General features: G+C 42.8%; 1 protein-coding gene across 1 annotated transcript in view; it reads right to left on the bottom strand.

Annotated features, from left to right (window-relative positions):
• LOC139369818 (extra spindle pole bodies like 1, separase) overlaps nucleotides 1–17,807 on the bottom strand; it is a 28,991-nt gene extending 11,184 nt beyond the window's left edge. Inside the window, exons 1-8 of the mRNA XM_071109092.1 lie at nucleotides 17,623–17,807; nucleotides 17,430–17,518; nucleotides 16,841–17,143; nucleotides 15,960–16,703; nucleotides 15,755–15,856; nucleotides 15,451–15,562; nucleotides 15,117–15,244; nucleotides 14,009–14,208 (exon numbers count right to left, since the gene is read on the bottom strand). Coding sequence (XP_070965193.1) covers nucleotides 14,009–14,208; nucleotides 15,117–15,244; nucleotides 15,451–15,562; nucleotides 15,755–15,856; nucleotides 15,960–16,703; nucleotides 16,841–17,143; nucleotides 17,430–17,516 — 1,676 coding nt within the window. The 5' untranslated portion in view covers nucleotides 17,517–17,518; nucleotides 17,623–17,807. The remainder of the gene's footprint in view (nucleotides 1–14,008; nucleotides 14,209–15,116; nucleotides 15,245–15,450; nucleotides 15,563–15,754; nucleotides 15,857–15,959; nucleotides 16,704–16,840; nucleotides 17,144–17,429; nucleotides 17,519–17,622) is intronic.
• Between the last annotated feature and the right edge of the window lie 2,830 nt (nucleotides 17,808–20,637).

The following is a 20,637-nucleotide window of genomic DNA, read 5'->3' as shown; positions in this document are numbered from 1 at the left end:
GGTAATAATTTTGGGAAAACGTATTAAATAAAAAAAACTGAAATTTCACATTTACAAGTATTCAGACCCTTTTACTCAGTACTTTGGTGAAGCATCTTTGGCAGCAAGCACAGCCTTGACTCTTCTTGGGTATGACGCTACAAGCTTGGCACACCAGTATTTGGGGAGTTTCTCCCATTCTTCTCTGCAGATCCTCTCAAGTTCTGTCAGGTTGAATGGGGCGCAATGCTGCACAGCTATTTTCAGGTCTTTCCAGAGATGTTCGATCGGGTTCAAGTCCAGGTGAATCAAGGACATTCAGAGACTTGTCCCGAAGCCACTTAAGCGTTGTCTTGGCTATGTGCTATGGGTCATTGTCCTGTTGGAAGGTGAACCTTCACCCCAGTCTGAGGTCCTGAGCGCTCTGGAGCAGGTTTTCATCCAGGAGCTCTCTGAACCCGAGTCTCACAGTACAAGCCGCTGAAAAACAGCCCCACAGCATGATGCTGCCACCACGCGTCACCGTAGGGATGGTGCCAGGTTTCCTCCAGGCGTGACGCTTGGCATTCAGGCCACAGACTTCAATCTTGGTTTCATCAGACCAGATAATCTTGTTTCTCATTGTCTGACAGTCTTTAGATGCCTTTTGGCAAACTCCAAGTGGGCTGTCATGTGCATTTTACTGAGGAGTGGCTTCCATCTGGCCACTCTACCATAAAAGGCCTGATTGGTTGAGTGCTGCAGAGATGGTTGTCATTCTGGAAGGTTCTCCCATCTCCACAGAGGAACTCTAAAGCTCTGTTAGAGTGACCATCGGGTTCTTGGTCACCTCCTTGTTAGCAGTTGATGTTACTCTTCAACAACACAGACCCCAAAGCAAATCAGTGGGAGAAGAATACGTATATTCAATGAGGACAAAATCATAGATGTTACGCTGAGAGAAAGATGTTCATTCTCCCCTGTCCTCAGTGATTCTCTCCACAGAATAAGTTTTATAACCCAACTCTAGACCGTGGTTGCCCAATTAGAATTCCTTGCAATAAAACTGGACCAATGCCAAAATAACAAGTATCCTATTTCAGGCTCAATGTATAGACAAATTCCCCCCCATGTCTCTGACCCATTGATCATTAACTCCCTATTACAAAAACACACCATTTCCATTGATCTTTAATTCCCTCTTAACCTTTAGTCCTCTGCGTTGTGTAGTTATCTTCAAAGTATTTTTAAATCTCTGACCAAGGCCCTTCTCCCCCGATTGCGCAGTTTGGCCAGGCAGCCAGCTCTATGAAGAGTCTTGGTGGGTCCCAAACTAATTCCATTTAAGAATGATGGAGGCCAGTGTGTTCTTTGGGACATTCGATGCTTCAGAAACCTTCCCCAGATCTGTGCCGACACAATCCTGTGTCAGAGCTCTACAGACAATTCCTTCGACCACATGGCTTGGTTATTGCTCTGACATGCACTGTCAACAGTGGGAACTTATATAGACAGGATGATGTGTGCCTTTCCAAATAATGTCCAATCAATTGAATTTACCACAGGTGGTAAATCAAGTTGTAGAATCAATCAAGTTGTAGAAACATCAACGATGATCAATGGAAACAGGATGCAATGGAGCTCAATTTTGAGTCTCATAGCAAAGGGTCTGAATACTTGGGTAACTAAGAAAATGTTTATTTTAAAAACCTGTTTTCGCTTTGTCATTATGGGATAGTGTGTGTAGATTGCTGAGGATTCTTTTTTTGTGTGGAAAAAGTCAAGGGGTCTGAATACTTTCCGAAGGCACTGTATGCATGCATACCACCATTCAAAAGTTTGGGGTCACTTAGAATTTTTTGTTTTTTAAAGAAAAGCAAAATAAAACAATTTGTCCATTAAAATAACATAAAACTGATCAGAAATACAGTATAGACATTGTTAATGTTGTAAATTACTATTGTAGCTGGAAACTACAGATTTTTTTTATGGAATATCTACATTGGCATACAGAGGCCCATTATCAGCAACCATCACTCCTGTGATCCAATTTTTTTTCAAGTTTATCATTCGAAAACCCTTTTGCAATTATGTTAGCACAGCTGAAAAACTGTTCTGATGAATGAAGGAATAAAACTGGCCTTCTTTAGACTAGTTGAATATCTGGAGCATCAGCATTTGTGGATTTGATTACAGGCTCAATATCGGCAGAAACAAAGTACTTTCTTCCAAAACTCATCAGTCTATTCATGTTCTGAGAAATTAGGGCTATTCCATGTGAGAAATTGCCAAGAAACTGAAGATCTCGAACAACGCTCTGTACTACTCCCTTCACAGAACAGTGCAAACTAGCTCTAACCAGAATAGAAAGAGGAGTGGGAGGCCCCGGTGCTCAACTGAGCAAGAAGGCAAGTACATCAGAGTGTCTAGTTTGAGAAACAGACCTCACAAGTTCTCAACTGGCAGCTTCATTAAATAGTACCCGCAAAACACCAGTCTCAACGTCAACAGTGAAGTGGCAACTCCGGGATGCTGGCCTTCTAGGCAGAGTTCCTCTGTCCAGTGTCTGTGGTCTTTTGTCCATCTTAAGCTTATCTTTTTATTGGTCAGTATGAGATGTCTTTTTCTTTGCAACTCTGCCTAGAAGGCCAGCATAATCGAATTCACAAATGCTGATGCAACTAGTCTAAAGGCCAGTTTAATTGCGTCTTTAATCAGCTGTGCTAAAAATTGCATAAGTGTTTACTAATGGTCAATTAGCCTTTTAAAATGATAAACTTGGATTAGGTAACAACATGCCATTGGAACACAGGAGTGATGGTTGCTGATAAAGGGCCTCTAGATTTCCCATTTAAAAAATAAAAAAAATTAAAAAGCCATTCCCAGCAACAAGTCATTTACAACGTATTTCTGATAAAATGTTACATTATTTTAAATGGACAATTTTTGCTTTTCTTTCTAAAAACAAAGACATTTCTAAGTGACCCCGAACATTTGAACGGTTATGCACACACCAAAAAAGAAACATCCTCACTGTCAACTGCATTTATTTTCAGCAAACTTAACATGTGTAAATATTTGTATGAACATAAGATTCAACAACAGACAAACTGAACAAGTACCACAGACATGTGACTAACAGAAATTGAATAATGTGTCCCTGAACAAAGTCAAAAGTAACAGTCAGTATCTGGTGTGGCCACCAGCTGCATTAAGTACTGCAGTGCATCTCCTCCTCATGGACTGCACCAGATTTGCTGTGAGAGGTTACCCCACTCTTCCACAAAGGTACCTGCAAGATATCCCAGACATTTCTGGGGGGGGGGGGGTATGGCCCTAACCCTTACCCTCCGATCTAACGGGTCCCAGACATGCTCAATGGGATTGAGATCCGGGCTCTTTGCGGGCCATGGCAGAACACGGACATTCCTGTCTTGCAGGAAATCACACATATGAGCAGTATGGCTGGTGGCATTGTCATTAGAGGTCGACCGATTAAATCGGAATGGCCGATTATTTAGGGCCGATTTCAAGTTTTCATAACAGTCGGTAATCAGCATTTTTGGACACCGACTACCTGTTACGCGAGTGCAGCAAGGAGCAAGTTGCTAGCTAACATTACAGTTAAACTAGTAATATCGTCGACCATGTGTAGTTATGTAGCTTGTCCTGTGTTGCATATAATCGATGTGGTGCTTGTTAATTTATCATTGAAACACAGCCTACTTCGCCAAACGGGTGATGATTTATCAAGCGCATTCGCGAAAAACCATAAACATCAATGCCTTTCTTAAAATCAATACACAAGTATATTTTTAAACCTGCATATTTAATTAATATTGCCTGCTAACATGAATTACTTTTAACTAGGGAAATTGTGTCACTTCTCCTGCGTTCTGTGTAAGCAGAGTCAGGGTATATGCAGCAGTTTAGGCCGCCTGGCTCGTTGCGAACTGTGTGAAGACCATTTCTTCCTAACAAAGGCCGTAATTAATTTGCCAGAATTTTACATAATTATGACATAACATTGAAGGCTGTGCAATGTAACAGCAATATTTAGCCTTATGGACCCGTTCGATAAAATACGGAACAGTTCCGTATTTCACAAAGGATGAACGTTTTGTTTTCAAAATGATAGTTTCCGGATTTGACCATATTAAAATGACCTAAGGCTCGTATTTCTGTGTGTTTATTATATTATAATTAAGTCTAAGATTTGATAGAGCAGTCTGACCGAGCGGTGGAAGGCAGCAGCAGGCTCGTAAGCATTCCTTCAAACAGCACTTTCCTGCATTTGCCAGGAGCTCGTCGCTTTGCTTGAAGCATTGTTCTGTTTATGACTTCAAGCCTATCAACTCCCGAGATTAGGCTGGCAATACTATAGTGCCTATAAGAACATCCAATAGTCAAAGGTATATGAAATACAAATGGTAGAGAGAGAAATAGTTCTATAATCCCTACAACTTCTTACCTGGAAATATTGAAGACTCATGTTAAAAGGAACTAGAGGTCGATTATGATTTTTCAACGGCGATACCGATTATTGGAGGTCAAATAAAGCTGATACCGATTTAAAAAATATATATAAAAAAAATATATATATAATAAAAAAAACATCTGCCAATAATTTAAATTTGTAGTAATGACAATACTGAATGAACACTTATTTTAACTTAATATAATACATCAATAAAATCAATTTAGCCTCAAATAAATAATGAAACATGTTCAATTTGGTTTAAATGCAAAAACAAAGTGTTGGAGAAGAAAGTAAAAGTGCAATATGTGCCATGTAAGAACGCTAACGTTTAAGTTTCTTACTCAGAACATATGAAAGCCGGTGGTTCCTTTTAACATGAGTCTTCAATATTCCCAGGTAAGAAGTTTTAGGTTGTAGTTATTATAGGACTATTTCTCTCTATACCATTTGTATTTCAAATTGGATGTTCTTATAGGCACTTTAGTATTGCCAGTGTAACAGTATAGCTTCCGTCCCTCTCCTCGCCCCTACCTGGGCTCGAACCAGGAACACATCGACAACAGCCACCCTTGAAGCAGCGTTACCCATGCAGAGCAAGGGGAACAACCACTCCAAGTCTCAGAGCGAGTGACGTTTGAAACGCTATTAGCGCGCACCCCGCTAACTAGCTAGCCATTTCACATCACATCACATCGTTACACCAGCCTTATCTCAGGAGTTGATAGGCTTGAAGTCATAAACAGCAGAGCTGCTGGCAAAACACACAAAAGTGTTGTTTGAATGAATGCTTATGAGCCTACTGGTGCCTACCACCGCTCAGTCAGACTGCTCTATCAAATCATAGACTTAATTATAACACAGAAATGCGAGCCTTTGGTCATTAATATGGTCAAATCCAGAAACTATCATCTCAAAAACAAGATGTTTATTCTTTCAGTGAAATACGGAACCGTTCCGTATTTTATCTAACCATCAGTCTAAATATTGCTGTTACATTGCACAACCTTCAATGTTATGTCATAGTCACGTAAAATTCTGGTAAATTCGTTCGCAATGAGCCAGGTGGCCCAAACTGTTGCATATACCCTGACTCTGCGTGCAATGAACGCAAGAGAAGAGACAAATACACATGGTTAATATTGCCTGCTAACCTGGATTTATTTTAGCTAAATATGCAGGTTTAAAAATATATGCTTCTGTGTATTGATTTTAAGAAAGGCATGGGTGTTTATGGTTAGGTAAAAATCTGTCATTCTGCCCCTGAACAAGGCAGTTAACCCACCGTTCCTAGGCCGTCATTGAAAATAAGAATGTGTTAACTGACTTGCCTAAAAAAGACCAAAATGGCAAAATCCGCGTCCAAAATTACCGATTGTTATGAAAACTTGAAATCGGCCCTAATTAAAGCGCCCATTCCGATTAATCGGTCGACCTCTAAAAAGGAACCCCCAGCTTTCATATGTTCTGAGCAAAAGGAACTTAAAAGGTTAGTTCCCCCCCCCACGGTACATATTGCACTTTCACTTCCTTCTCCAACACTTTGTTTTTGCATTATGTAAACCAAATTGAACATGTTTCCTTATTTATTTATTTGAGACTAAATTGATTTTATTGATGCATTACATTAAGTTAAAATAAACGTGTTCATTCAGTATTATCGTAATTGTCATTATTACACATATATACATAAAATCGGCCAATCGATTAATCGGTATCGGAGTTGAAATATCATAAATCGGTCAACCACAAATTGCCATACTGGTGGGTCATGTCAGGATGAGCCTGCAGTAAGGGTAGCACATGAGGGAAGAGGACGTCTTCCCCATAACGCACAGCGTTGAGATTGCCTGCAATGACAACAAGCTCAGTCCAATGATGCTGTGACACACCGCCCCAGACCATGACAGACCCTTCACCCCGCTCCAGAGTACAGGACTCAGTGTAACGCTAATTTCTTCAACGATAAACACGAATCCGACCATCACCCCTGGTGAGACAAAACTGCGACTCATCAGTGAAGAGCACTTTTTGCCAGTCATGTCTGGTCCAGCGACCACGGGTTTGTGCCCATAGGCGACATTGTTACCGGTGATGTCTGGTGAGGACCTGTCTTACAACAGGCCTACAAGCCCTCAGTCCAGCATCTCTCAGGCAATTGTGGACAGTCTGAGCACTGATTGAGGGATTGTGCGTTCCTGGTGTAACTCGGGCAGTTGTTGTTGCCATCCCGTACCTGTCACGCAGGTGTGATGTTCAGATTGTACCGATCCTGTGCAGGTGGTCTGCCACTGCGAGGACAGACAGCGCTACAGGGATACAGGACATAAGCAGTACAGACAATGTCTCACAGTACAGACAGTGCAATTTTATTAACTGCTGTCCTCATGCCTCACTGCAGCATGCCTAAGGCAAGTTCACACAGATGAGCAGGGACCCTAGGTATCTTTCTTTGTGTTTTTCAGAGTCAGTAGAAAGGCCTCTTTAGTGTCCTAAGTTTCCATAACTGTGACTTTAATTGCCTATCGTATGTAAGCTGTTAGTGTCTTAATGACCGCTCTACAGATGCTTGTTAAATGAACCATAAACAATTAAAGAACATGCATGGGAAACAGTGTTTAAACCCTTGACAATGAAGATCTGTGAAGTCATTTTGATATTAATGAACTCTTTGAAAGACAGGGTCCTGAAAAAGGTATGTTTCTTTTTTTGCTGAGTAATATGAGAGAGAGCGAGCAAGAGAGCAAGAGAGATGAAGTCAGAAGTTTAAATGTATTTGGCTACGGTGTATGTAAACTTAGTTCCACAATTCCTGACATTTAATCATAGTACAAATCCCTGTCTTAGGTCACTTAGGATGACTACTTTATTTTAAGAATGTGAAATGTCAGAATAATAGTAGAGAATGATTTATTTTAGCTTTTATTTATTTGCTCACATTCCCAGTGGGTCAGAAGTTTACATACACCAGCTACCAAATACTAATTGAGTGTAACTGAGTCAGGTTTGTAGGCCTCCTTACTCACACGCTTTTTCAGTTCTGCCCACAAATTTTCCAAAGGATTGAGGTCAGGGCTTTGTGATGGCACTCCAATACCTTGACTTTGTTATACTTAAGCCATTTTGCCACAACTTTGGAAGCATGCTTTGAGTCATTGTCCATTTGGAAGACACATTTGCAACCAAGCTTTAACTTCCTGACTGATGTCTTGAGATGTTGCGTCAATAGATCCACATCATTTTCCTGCCTCATGCTGCCATCTATTTTGTGAAGTGCACTAGACCCCCCTGCAGCAAAGCACCCCCACAACATGATGCTGCCACCCCCGTGCTTCAAGGTTGGGATGGTGTCGATGCGTGGTCCCATGGTGTTTATACTTGCGTACCATTGTTTGTACAGATGAACGTGGTATGTATTGTTATGTATTATTTCTTACATTGGTTAGCCCAGAAAAACCTCAAGTGTTATTACATACAGCCGGAAAGAACTATTGGATATAAAAGCGATGTCAACTTACCAACATTATGACCAGGAATACATCTTTCCCGAAGAGGATCCTTTGTTTGGACCTCCACCCTGGACATGGGATCTTAACCCAGAGGCTGACCCAAAACAACATGGTCGCCACAGGAGAGGCAGATGGAGCAGCCTACTGGTCAAACTCAGAAGGCGTGCACACCATCCACCGCTTCTGAGCATATTACTCGACAATGTCCAATCTCTAGACAACAAGGTGGACGAAATTAGGGCACAAGTTGCCTTCCAGAGAGACAGAGATAGTAATATTCTGTTTCACGGAAACATGGCTCACTCGGAATGTTGTTAGTGTCGGTACACCCACCCAGTTTCTTCATGCATTGCGCCGACAGAATCAAACATCTTTCTGGTAAGAAGAAGGGCGGGGGTGTATGCCTGATTAACAACTCATGGTGTAATCACAACAACACACAGGAACTCAAGTTATTTTGTTCACTTGACCTAGAATTCCTTACAATCAAATGCAGACCGAATGATCTTCCAAGAGAATTCTCTTCTTTTGCTTACCGCCCTAATAGGTCCACTGACGATGCAATCGCCATCAAACTGCACACTGCTCTATCCCATCTGAACAAGAGGAATACCTCTGTAAAAATGCTGTTCATTGACTCCAGCTCAGCATTTAACACCATAGTACCCTCCAAACTCATCATTAAGCTTGAGACCCTGGGTCTCGACCCCGCCCTGTGCAACTGGATCCTGGACTTCCTGACGGGCCGCCCCCAGGTGGTGAAGGTAGGAAAGATTTCCACTCCGCTGATCCTTAACACTGGGGCCCCACAAGGGTGTGTTCTGAGCCCTCTCCTGTACTCCCTGTTCATCAATGACAGCGTGGCCATGCACACCAACTCAATCATCAATTTTGCAGACAACACTATATTGGTAGGCTTGATTAACAACAACGACGAGACTGCCTACAGGGGGGGGAGGGCCCTTGGAGTGTGGTGTCAGGAAAATAACCTCTCACTCAACATCAACAAAACAAAGGAGATGATTGTGGACTTCAGGAAACAGAAGAGGGAGCACCACATCGACGGGACAGTAGTGAAGGTGAAAAGTTAAGTTCCTCGGCGCACACGTTACAGACAAACTGAAATGATCCACCCACACAGACAGCGTAGTGAAGAAGGCGCAAAAGTGCCTCTTCAACCTCAGGAGGCTGAAGAAATTTGGCTTGTCACCTAAAAACAAACTTTTACAGATGCACAATCGAGAGGATCCTGTCGGGCCTGGTACAGCAACTGCACCGCCCTCAAACGCAAGGCTCTCCAGAGGGTAGCACGGCGCATCATCGGGGGCAATATACCTGCCTCGCAGGACACATACCGCACAGGATGTCACAGGAAGACTAAAAAGATGTTTACATATTATATATTACTCATCTCTATATACTGTATTCTATACCATCCAACACAGGATTCATTAAATTCATTAAAAATCCTACAATGTGATTTTCTGGATTTTTTTTCTCATTTTGTCTGTCATAGTTGAAGTGTACCTATGATGAAAATTACAGGCCTCTCATCTTTTTAAGTGGGAGAACTTGCAATTGGTGGCTGACTAAATACTTTTTTGCCCCACTGTAGATACACATACTTTAAGAATATACCTTTATTATTCCCCACAAACCCTACTACCCTTCCCCCAATTGGAATAAAACTAATAAACACTTAGGCATCTACATAACACATTTTACAGACAAGCCATTTTAAAATAGTTAAATTTTGTGTTTTTAGTCCTTCCTCTATTTCTGATGTCCATCCAGTTTGATTTCTATTTGTAACTGTGCTATTTCAAATTTTCTGAACCTATATACATTTGACAGATCCTGTATGTTTTACATTGGTTATCTTGTTATTAGTCCCACCCTTCAGCTCCATTCAACCTCATCTAGCTCTCAACAACATCCATTTTGGATTTCTATTTGCCATATAATTTTTCAACTGTGCTGTGATGCTTCAAAAAGTACTAAACCTTTCTATTCTCATAGCTTCTACAGATTATTTTTTAATTTAGAAACATTTTTGCTAGAATAATTATATTATTTTTTGAATGACTATGGCTTTTCAAATCACCCAGTATTGCCATCTGCAGCATTAGTACTAGGCAAATATTGCAATTATTCAGCCATTCCTGGACCTGTGACCAAAAACGAGCTACATATGGACAATACCAAAATAAATTATCTGCCTCACAGCATAATCTGCAGAGCTGGGAAGATTGTATCCCCATATATATATCTCATTCTATTGGTTGCAAGAATTTTGTATAGGTATCTAAATTGAAAAATGCTAAGTTTTGAATATGGCGTTGTTTTACGTATCAATTCATAAACCATGTGCCATGGAATGGGTACATCGAAAATCTCTTCCCAAATATCTTGCAATTTATATGGCACAGCTGTCAGTTTTTTTGGTCCTTAAATAAAAACATATACCAATTTCATTTATCACACTTTTCTTTAACCATTTATGTTCCTTAATACAGGGCCGACATACTTTTTTCCCTTTCTACTTGCCTCTCCATTTTTGTGATAATGCTGCAATTAATTGGTTGTAATTTGGGGTAGAGCAGACATTTCCATATGTCTGTGTTAGCTGCATGAGTGACATAACACCACCAGTCCTATTTATGAAATAATTCACTAAGATTATCCTTTTTTTTTTTTTTTTAAAGAAGATTTTTGTTATATTATTTGTTCTGTCTTTTCAGGTGGATCAAACTGAAATTGCAACCAACTTTCTAAGGCTTGTTTAAAAAAATAACGATATTTGAGATTATTTCCTTTTCAAAACAACCGAAAGTGAGCAGATGTAATCTGAATAAAGGGAAAGGGCCATTCTTGAACATAGGATAAGACATTCCTACCAATTTACTAGAGAACCAGTTAGGATTTACAGTGGGGCAAAAAATAATTTAGTCAGCCACCAATTAAGCAAGTTCTCCCACTTAAAAAGATGAGGCCTGTAATTTTCATCATAGGTACACTTCAACTATGACAGACAAAATTAGGGAAAAAAAATCCAGAAAATCACATTGTAGGATTTTTAATGAATTTATTTGCAAATTATGGTGGAAAATAAGTATTTGGTCACCTACAAACGAGCAAGATTTCTGGCTCTCACAGACCTGTAACTTCTTCAAGAGGCTCCTCTGTCCTCCACTCGTTACCTGTATTAATGGCACCTGTTTGAACTTGTTATCAGTATAAAAGACACCTGTCCACAACCTCAAACAGTCACACTCCAAACTCCACTATGGCCAAGACCAAAGAGCTGTCAAAGGACACCAGAAACAAAATTGTAGACCTGCACCAGGCTGGGAAGACTGAATCTGCAATAGGTAAGCAGCTTGGTTTGAAGAAATCAAATGTGGGAGCAATTATTAGGAAATGGAAGACATACAAGACCACTGATAATCTCCCTCGATCTGGGGTTCCACGCAAGATCTCACCCCGTGGGGTCAAAATGATCACAAGCAAAAATCCCAGAACCACACAGAGGAACCTAGTGAATAACCTGCAGAGAGCTGGGACCAAAGTAACAAAGCCTACCATCAGTAACACACTACGCCGCCAGGGACTCAAATCCTGCAGTGCCAGACATGTCCCCCTGCTTAAGCCAGTACATGTCCAGGCCCGTCTGAAGTTTGCTAGAGAGCATTTGGATGATCCAGAAGAAGATTGGGAGAATTATATTTTGGTTTCATCTGACCATATGACACTTTTTGGTAAAAACTCAACTCGTCGTGATTGGAGGACTAAGAATGCCGAGTTGCATCCAAAGAACACCATACCTACTGTGAAGCATGGGGGTGGAAACATCATGCTTTGGGGCTGTTTTTCTGCAAAGGGACCAGGACAACTGATCCGTGTAAAGGAAAGAATGAATGGGGCCATGCATCGTGATATTTTGAGTGAAAACCTCCTTCCATCAGCAAGGGCATTGAAGATGAAACGTGGCTGGGTCTTTCAGCATGACAATGATCCCAAACACACCGCCCGGGCAACAGAGTGGCTTCTTAAAAAGCATTTCAAGGTCCTGGAGTGGCCTAGCCAGTCTCCAGATCTCAACCCCATAGAATATCTTTGGAGGGAGTTGAAAGTCCATGTTGCCCAGCAACAGCCCCAAAACATCACTGCTCCAGAGGAAATCTGCATGGAGGAATGGGCCAAAATACCAGCAACAGTGTGTGAAAATCTTGTGAAGACTTACAGAGAACGTTTGACCTCTGTTATATACCCTTTGTTGGCAATGACAAAGTATTGAGAAACTTTTGTTATTGACCAAATACTTATTTTCCACCATTTCCTACAATGTAATTTTCTGGATTTTTTTTTCTCATTTTGTCTGTCATAGTTGAAGTGTATCTATGATGAAAATTACAGGCCTCTCACATCTTTTTAAGTGGGAGAACTTGCACAATTGGTGGCTGACTAAATACTTTTTTGCCCCACTAACTTTTGTATGACTGATGCCTTTAGTGAGAGGTCTAATGCTTTAATATTTAATAATTTCTGCCCTCCGAATTCATACTCGTTATATAAATAGGCCCATTTAATTGTCTGGCTTGCCGTTCCAAATAAAATATATTTTTTTGTTCATACAATTTAAAAAGCAGGTCACTAGGTGTAGGCAAAACCATTAGCAAATAGGTAAACTGTGATAAGACTAAAGAGTTAATCAGGGTGATTTTTCCACAAATATACAGGTAAATTTGAGATCTTTGGTTCCAACCACCGTGTCCTTGTGATGCAGAGTAAGTGAAAGGATGATCTCTGCATGTGTGGTTCCCACCGTGAAACATGGAGGTGTGACGGTGCTTTGCTGGTTACACTGTCTGATTTACTTAGAATTCAAGGCACACTTAATCAGCATGGCTACCACAGCATTCTGCAGCTTTATGCCATCCCATCTGGTTTGCGCTTAGTGGGACAATCATTTGTTTTTCAACAGGACAATGACCCAACACACCTCCAGGCTGTGTAAGGGCTACCAAGAAGGAGGCTGATGGAGTGTTGCATCAGATGACCAGGCCTCCAAAAATCACCTGACCTCAAACGAATTGAGAAGGTTTGGGATAAGTTGGACTGCATAGTGAAGGAAAAGCAGCCATCAAGTGCTCAGCATCTGGGAACTCCTTCAAGACTGTTGGAAAAGCAAGGCCTCCCGGGTGGCGCAGTGGTTAAGGGCCACCAGAGACTCTGGGTTCGTGCCCAGGCTCTGTCGCAACCGGCCGCGACCGGGAGGTCTGTGGGGCGACACACAATTGGCCTAGCGTCGTCTGGGTTAAGGAGGGCTTGGCCGGTAGGGATATCCTTGTCTCATCGCGCACCAGCGACTCCTGTGCGGGCCGGGCGCAGTGCACGCTAACCAAGGTTGCCAGGTGCACAGTGTTTCCTCTGACACATTGGTGCGGCTGGCTTCAGGGTTGGATGCACGCTGTGTTAAGAAGCAGTGCGGGTTGGTTGGGTTGTGTATCAGAGGACGCATGACGTTCGACCTTCGTCTCTCCCGAGCCCGTACGGAAGTTGTAAAGTTTTTTTTTAAAAAGACTGTTGGAAAAGCATTCCAGGTGAAGCTGGTTGAGAGAATGCTAAGAGTGTGCAAAGCTGTCAAGGCAAAGGGTGGCTACTTTGAAGAATCTAAAATCTATTTTGATTTGTTCAATACTTATGGTTACTACATGATTCCATATCTTATTTCATAGTTTTGACATCGTCACTATTATTCTACAATGTAGAAAATAGTAAAAATAAAGAAAAACCCTTGAATGAGCAGGTTCTGAAACCTTTGACCGGTAGTTTGAGAGAGAGATATACTTAAAGAGGAAAATTCATGTTTTTAAATGAGACAAATAATAATTTATTTTTAAATTGTGTTGCAATGCCAGAAAAAGCCTTCAACTTAAGCTCATATATGCATAGAAAATGCAAAAGCGGTTATGCTATTTAGCAGCAGCCCAGTGAAGGATGAGGAAAATCTGACGTGAAGACGAGAGCCCATGGCTCGGTCACGTCTCTGAGTGTAGCCTACCTGAGGCGTGTGTCCTCCTGACCAGCCCGGGCGGCGTCAGCCTTGGTCCTGACCCACAGGGACACAGGTTCAGTCATGTGCTGAGTGAGCCGCTCCCCCGGCCCCAGGGTCTGCAGCCACAGGATGACCCAGTCCAGCGCCCGCTCCAGATGACTACTACGCCTCGAGCTCTGCACCGCCAGCATGAAGGCCCGGCTCAACTAAAGGGGAAATAGATGACTATTCAGATTACATAATAGAAACAAATTACATTTGTAATAAATTGTGCTTTTTATAGCACTTTTTGCAATTCTCCAAGCACTTTATATGAAAGCCATCCACCCACCAAAAACTATATTGAACAAAAATGAAACGAAACAGTTTCAACTATTTTACTGAGTTAGTTCATATAAGGAAAATCTGTCGTCAATTGAAATAAAATATATTAGGCCCTAATCTATGGATTTCACATGACTGGGCAGGCCCACCCGCTTGGGAGCCAGACCCAGCCAATCAGAATGAGTTTTTCCCCACAAAAGGGCTTTATTCCAGATAGAAAAACTCCTGTTTCATCAGCTGTCCGGGTGGCTGGTCTCAGACGATCCCCCAGGTTTAGAAGCCAGAAGTGGAGGTCCTGGGCTGGTGTGGTTACACGTGGTCTGTGAGGCTGGTTGGACGTACTGCAAAATCCTCTAAAACGATGTAGGTGGCTTATGGTAGAGAAATTTACATTACATTTACCACCAGGCAACTGCTCTGGTGGACATTCCTGCAGTCAGCATGCCAATCACACACGCCATCAAACTTGAGACATCTGTGGCATTGTGTTGTGTGACAACTGCACATTTCAGAGTGGGCTTTTATTGTCCCCAGCACAAGGTGTACCTGCATATTGATAATGCGGTTTAATCAGCTTATTGATATGCCACACCTGTCAGGTGGATGGATTATCTTGGCAAATGAAAAATGCTCACTAACAGGGATGTAAACAAATTTGTGTACATCATTTGAGAGAAATAAGCTTTTTGTTTGCATGGAACATTTCTGGGATCTTTTATTTCAGCTCACGAAACATGGGACCAACACTTTACACACAGTGAACCAATTAGATAGCGGGTGGGTATCTTACCCTGTCCACAGACAGAGAGGGGGGGCAGTTCTTGCATAGCTCTTGGCACAGGATCTCCACCAGGGTGAAGGCTTGGTCGTATAGCCGACGGTTATAAAGACCACACACCAGGTTACTGACCGCGGTCACTGCGGAGATGAAGTGACACAGAGTCAGATAGGGAAGCAAGAGGGAGAATATTATTATAATAATCGATAACGTAGATTGAATGTAAAAGGCATAAATTCACAAGAGCGTACAATGATATGGTGAGCATTTAACGGTTATCACAACATCTGCAGTGCACTCTGGTGAGAAGCCTGTAAAAATGAGAAAGAGCCATCAGTTAGTATACCTGCTTTGATGAGGATGTTGTCACTGGGCAGTTTGCGTAGCTCAGTCATCATCCGGCCAGCTGTTGCCTGGCAGTACAGCAGTACTCTGTCCAGGTTCTCAGTATTTTCCAGCTACAATACATTTAATATATTGTGTCAACAGTCAAATAATTCACATGTCAAATCTAAATATCTTTACTAGCTACACTGACAGACCAGGGCTAAACCTGAGATAAATGTGTACACCCAATGACTAGCAGCTACTGAAACAGTACTTCTCTGTAACTTAAGGATAAAACTAGTTTGGGGTGAAACCCTCCTTACCTGTGAGGCCAGCATGCTCTCATAAGAAAACACAAAGCCTTGGTACATGCTGAAGCATAGGGACTGCTGAAGTCGGCTCTCCTCAGACTGTGATCCCAAGTCCTGTCCGGGGTGACACACACAATGTAACATTTGTCAAACATCATTGACAGCAGAGATGTTCCCTAATGTTTTTTATGGTCAATGAAAAGTGAATGACACCAACCTTCTGTAATCTCTTCTGCATGAGTTCCTGATGCTCTTCCAGAAATGAGAACCAGGCCAGGAGCACAGCGCCACTTAGCCCCTTGCACTGCCCTGCATCCACTGCCCATACCACCAGACTGCACCCCTCCAGGATCACATGGGCCTCCCGGTCCCCAAGGGTGTTCGGGAGAGACCGGAGGGTCCGGGCGCACTCTGTAAAAGCCTGTCCACTCTCCTCTCCGGAGCTCATGGAACGGTGGATGTCTACTGCCAGCCTGCCAAGCACCAGAGCTGGGCTGAGGCCATCTGTTGAGTTCCTGACCTTTCCCAGGGCTTCACCCACCAGCCCTGCAGCCAGGCTCCAGAAACCTGCCTTAGACAGAAGCTTTGAGGTGATCAGCACCACCTCACAGAGTGTAGAGAGGCAGGGCCGCCCCGAAGGCTGCCCATCCCTGCCCCGTCCCCCAGCCCAGGGGGACAGGAGATGACGATGGGTCTCCTCCAAGATCAAGGAGGCATCCTCCTTAGTCAGGGTCCCACAGCCCTTCTCAAACTCAGTCAGGGCGTCTTCCACGTATATGGGGGTTTTGGAGCAGGAGGGGGGTGAGGTTCTCTCCCTGTCCAGCAGCAGCAGGAAGCTCAGGGCTTGCAACTGGCAGCAGAATTTGTCCCTGGGGTTAAGGCAGGCGCCGTCTTGTGCTGCAGACAGTCCATTCCACAGTACAGCAAAGCAGCTGCGTACAAGCACACAGTAATCTTCTGTCTATGGGGCACACAAGAGGAAGGAAGACACAATCAAAAAGAGATTGAGAAGACACAATCAAAGATGATGTAAAAACAGATGACTACAGTTACTATAATAGGAAGTACTGTACTAATACTCTATCATCCATCCTTTACCTGTGGAGCTGGAGCCAACCTCTGGTAGAGTAGGCTTCCCAAGTAGCTACATGGATGGTACACTCCCAAGGAGGCCAGTTTCTTGAGTACGTGAAAGGTGATTTTCTCCATATACAAAGGGGTGCTTTGCACACCGAGCTCCCCTGAGATGTCATACCCTCTGAGTGCAAGCTCCACCAGCTTTATGAGTCCAGCAATATGGTCACTGTCCGGGGGCCCAACTCCAAGTTGGTGATTACAGGCCCTGACAACTCGGTCATACAATGTTCGACCTTGTGGCCCAGGTCCATTTCTCATGTGAGTCTGTAGGAAATACAGGACAAAGTATGCAAATGAAACTTTTGGCCACAGGCGAGGCATTTATTATCCATAGTCAGAACATTGCTAGGTGGATATTTTACATCTACCAAACTAAATTTAACTGATGAGAGATTTCGAAACATGACGGAGTCCATTGAGACCAAGCAGGCGCTAGCTAGTAGCCACACTGTCAGTTGCAAAGATTAACTAGCTACAGTGGTTAGTAAACTAGCTAAAATGTACAGTTAACGTTAGCCAATTGTCCTAACATTAGCTAAAACACACTCACCTCTAATTCTTCATGTAGAACTCTTGTCTCTTTTGGACAAGCTGTCCGTTTGATGTATTCGTCAACCTTTAAGCACTTCATTTTCATATCTGCAAAACAAATGAATGCATATTTTCGCTATTGAATAACGTTAGCTAGTTTTGCAGCTCAGTTAACGGTAACGTTAGCAAGCTAGCTAACGTTAGCTACTTACCACGTTAAACCGACAATTTATCCTCTTATCCTCGTCTTGTACTACAGTTCTAACGAGTTTCTAAAATATTACATATAACATTTATCTTAAAAGGTAAAAAAGTCGAATGACAACCACAACACTCAAAGGCGAAAACTCGCGCACTGTATTTTAAAATAAGTATCTAGCCAATCAGATTGCACATCCGCATACTTACTGAAGTCTCGCTGGGTAATGTAGTTCAAGAAATGTAATTCAGTATAACGTCTACAGATTTGTCATTGACCAATCACATTATGCTTTGCATTCCCATTGTGATTTGTCCCTACCTGACTAGTTACCACAGCCACAAAGTCATAAACCCCGTTCATTTCTTCAATTTATGCTTTTTAAATCACTTTTTTGTTTTAATACATTTTTACAATATCGCAAATGTTGACTTTGTGGCTGTGGTAACTCCTGGAAACCCTGCCTGAATCCATAGGAGGTACTGTAGTTTAAATGAGGGAGTTATATTAATGCTCTGGGCATGTGTTGATTACATTTGTTTTGAGAAGATGGACATAACCTACTGCAATCATTCTGGTTGAACACATTAAAATACTTTTTTTTTTGCACACAGTGATTTTGTGTGTGTGTGAGAGAGGGAGAAGGACACATTTGGCCTTTACAGTCTTAGTATTCATCCTTGGTGAGACAGTCTTTACAAATAGTGTTGGTTGTCATCTCTGCCAGTGTGCATCGTCAGGGTATCAGGAGATAGGAAGCCCACCTTCCTGCTCTGACCCTCCAGCACTGTGACATCATATTTTCGGAAACAGTAAAGCTGTTGCTTGACTCAATACTGTGAAAGCTGCTAGCCATTTATTTATTTATTTTTTATTTCAATTTTATTTAACCAGGTAGGCTAGTTGAGAACAGGTAGGCTAGCAGTGTGAACAGACAACACAGAGTTACACATGGAGTAAACAATTAACAAGTCAATAACACAGTAGAAAAAAAAGAGTCTATATACATTGTGTGCAAAAGGCATGAGGAGGTAGGCGAATAGTTACAATTTTGCAGATTAACACTGGAGTGATAAATGATCAGATGGTCATGTACAGGTAGAGATATTGGTGTGCAAAAGAGCAGAAAAGTAAATAAATATAAACAGTATGGGGATGAGGTAGGTAAAATTGGGTGGGCTATTTACCGATAGACTATGTACAGCTGCAGCGATCGGTTAGCTGCTCAGATAGCAGATGTTTGAAGTTGGTGAGGGAGATAAAAGTCTCCAACTTCAGCGATTTTTGCAAAGGCGGCCAAATGAGGTGTTGGCTTTAGGACTGATCAGTGAGATACACCAGCTGGAGCGCGTGCTACGGGTGGGTGTTGCCATCGTGACCAGTGAACTGAGATAAGGCGGAGCTTTACCTAGCATGGACTTGTAGATGACCTGGAGCCAGTGGGTCTGGCGACGAATATGTAGCGAGGGCCAGCCGACTAGAGCATACAGGTCGCAGTGGTGGGTGGTATAAGGTGCTTTAGTAACAAAACGGATGGCACTGTGATAAACTGCATCCAGTTTGCTGAGTAGAGTATTGGAAGCTATTTTGTAGATGACATCGCCGAAGTCGAGGATCGGTAGGATAGTCAGTTTTACTAGGGTAAGTTTGGCGGTGTGAGTGAAGGAGGCTTTGTTGCGGAACAGAAAGCCGACTCTAGATTTGATTTTAGATTGGAGATGTTTGATATGAGTCTGGAAGGAGAGTTTACAGTCTAGCCAGACACCTAGGTATTTATAGATGTCCACATATTCTAGGTCGGAACCATCCAGGGTGGTGATGCTAGTCGGGCGTGCGGGAGCAGGCAGCGAACAGTTGAAAAGCATGCATTTGGTTTTACTAGCGTTTAAGAGCAGTTGGAGGCCACGGAAGGAGTGTTGTATGGCATTGAAGCTCATTTGGAGGTTAGATAGCACAGTGTCCAAGGACGGGCCGGAAGTATACAGAATGGTGTCGTCTGTGGAGAGGTGGATCAGGGAATCGCCCGCAGCAAGAGCAACATCATTGATATATACAGAGAAAAGAGTCGGCCCGAGAATTGAACCCTGTGGCACCCTCATAGAGACTGCCATAGAGACTGCCAGAGGACCGGCTCGGAAACCAGATTGCACAGCGGAGAAGGTACGGTGGGATTCGAGATGTTTGTTGACTTGGCTTTCGAAGACCTTAGATAGGCAGGGCAGGATGGATATAGGTCTGTAACAGTTTGGGTCCAGGGTGTCTCCCCCTTTGAAGAGGGGGATGACTGCGGCAGCTTTCCAATCCTTGGGGATCTCAGACGATATGAAAGAGAAGTTGAACAGGCTGGTAATAGGGGTTGCGACAATGGCGGCGGATAGTTTCAGAAATGGAGGGTCCAGATTGTCAAGCCCAGCTGATTTGTACGGGTCCAGGTTTTACAGCTCTTTCAGAACATCTGCTATCTGGATTTGGGTAAAGGAGAACCTGTAGAGGCTTGGGCGAAGCTGTTGGCCGAGGTTGGAGTAGCCAGGAGGAAGGCATGGCCAGCCATTGAGAAATGCTTGTTGAAGTTTTCAATAATCATGGATTTATCGGTGGTGACCGTGTTACCTAGCCTCAGTGCAGTGGGCAGCTGGGAGGAGGTGCTCTTGTTCTCCATGGACTTTACAGTGTCCCAGAACTTTTTGGAGTTAGAGCTACAGGATGCAAATTTCTGCCTGAAGAAGCTGGCCTTAGCTTTCCTGACTGACTGCGTGTATTGGTTCCTGACTTCCCTGAACATTTGCATATCGTTGGGACTATTCGATGCTATTGCAGTCCGCCACAGGATGTTTTTGTGCTGGTCGAGGGCAGTCAGGTCTGGAGTGAACCAAGGGCTATATCTGTTCTTAGTTCTGCATTTTTTGAACGGAGCATGCTTATCTAAAATGGTGAGGAAGTTACTTTTAAAGAATGACCAGGCATCCTCAACTGACGGGATGAGGTCAATATCCTTCCAGGATACCCGGGCCAGGTCGATTAGAAAGGC

This window comes from Oncorhynchus clarkii, chromosome 17, assembly GCF_045791955.1.
Source record: "Oncorhynchus clarkii lewisi isolate Uvic-CL-2024 chromosome 17, UVic_Ocla_1.0, whole genome shotgun sequence".
NCBI lineage: Eukaryota > Metazoa > Chordata > Actinopteri > Salmoniformes > Salmonidae > Oncorhynchus > Oncorhynchus clarkii.
This window is presented reverse-complemented; position numbering and strand designations above follow the sequence as displayed.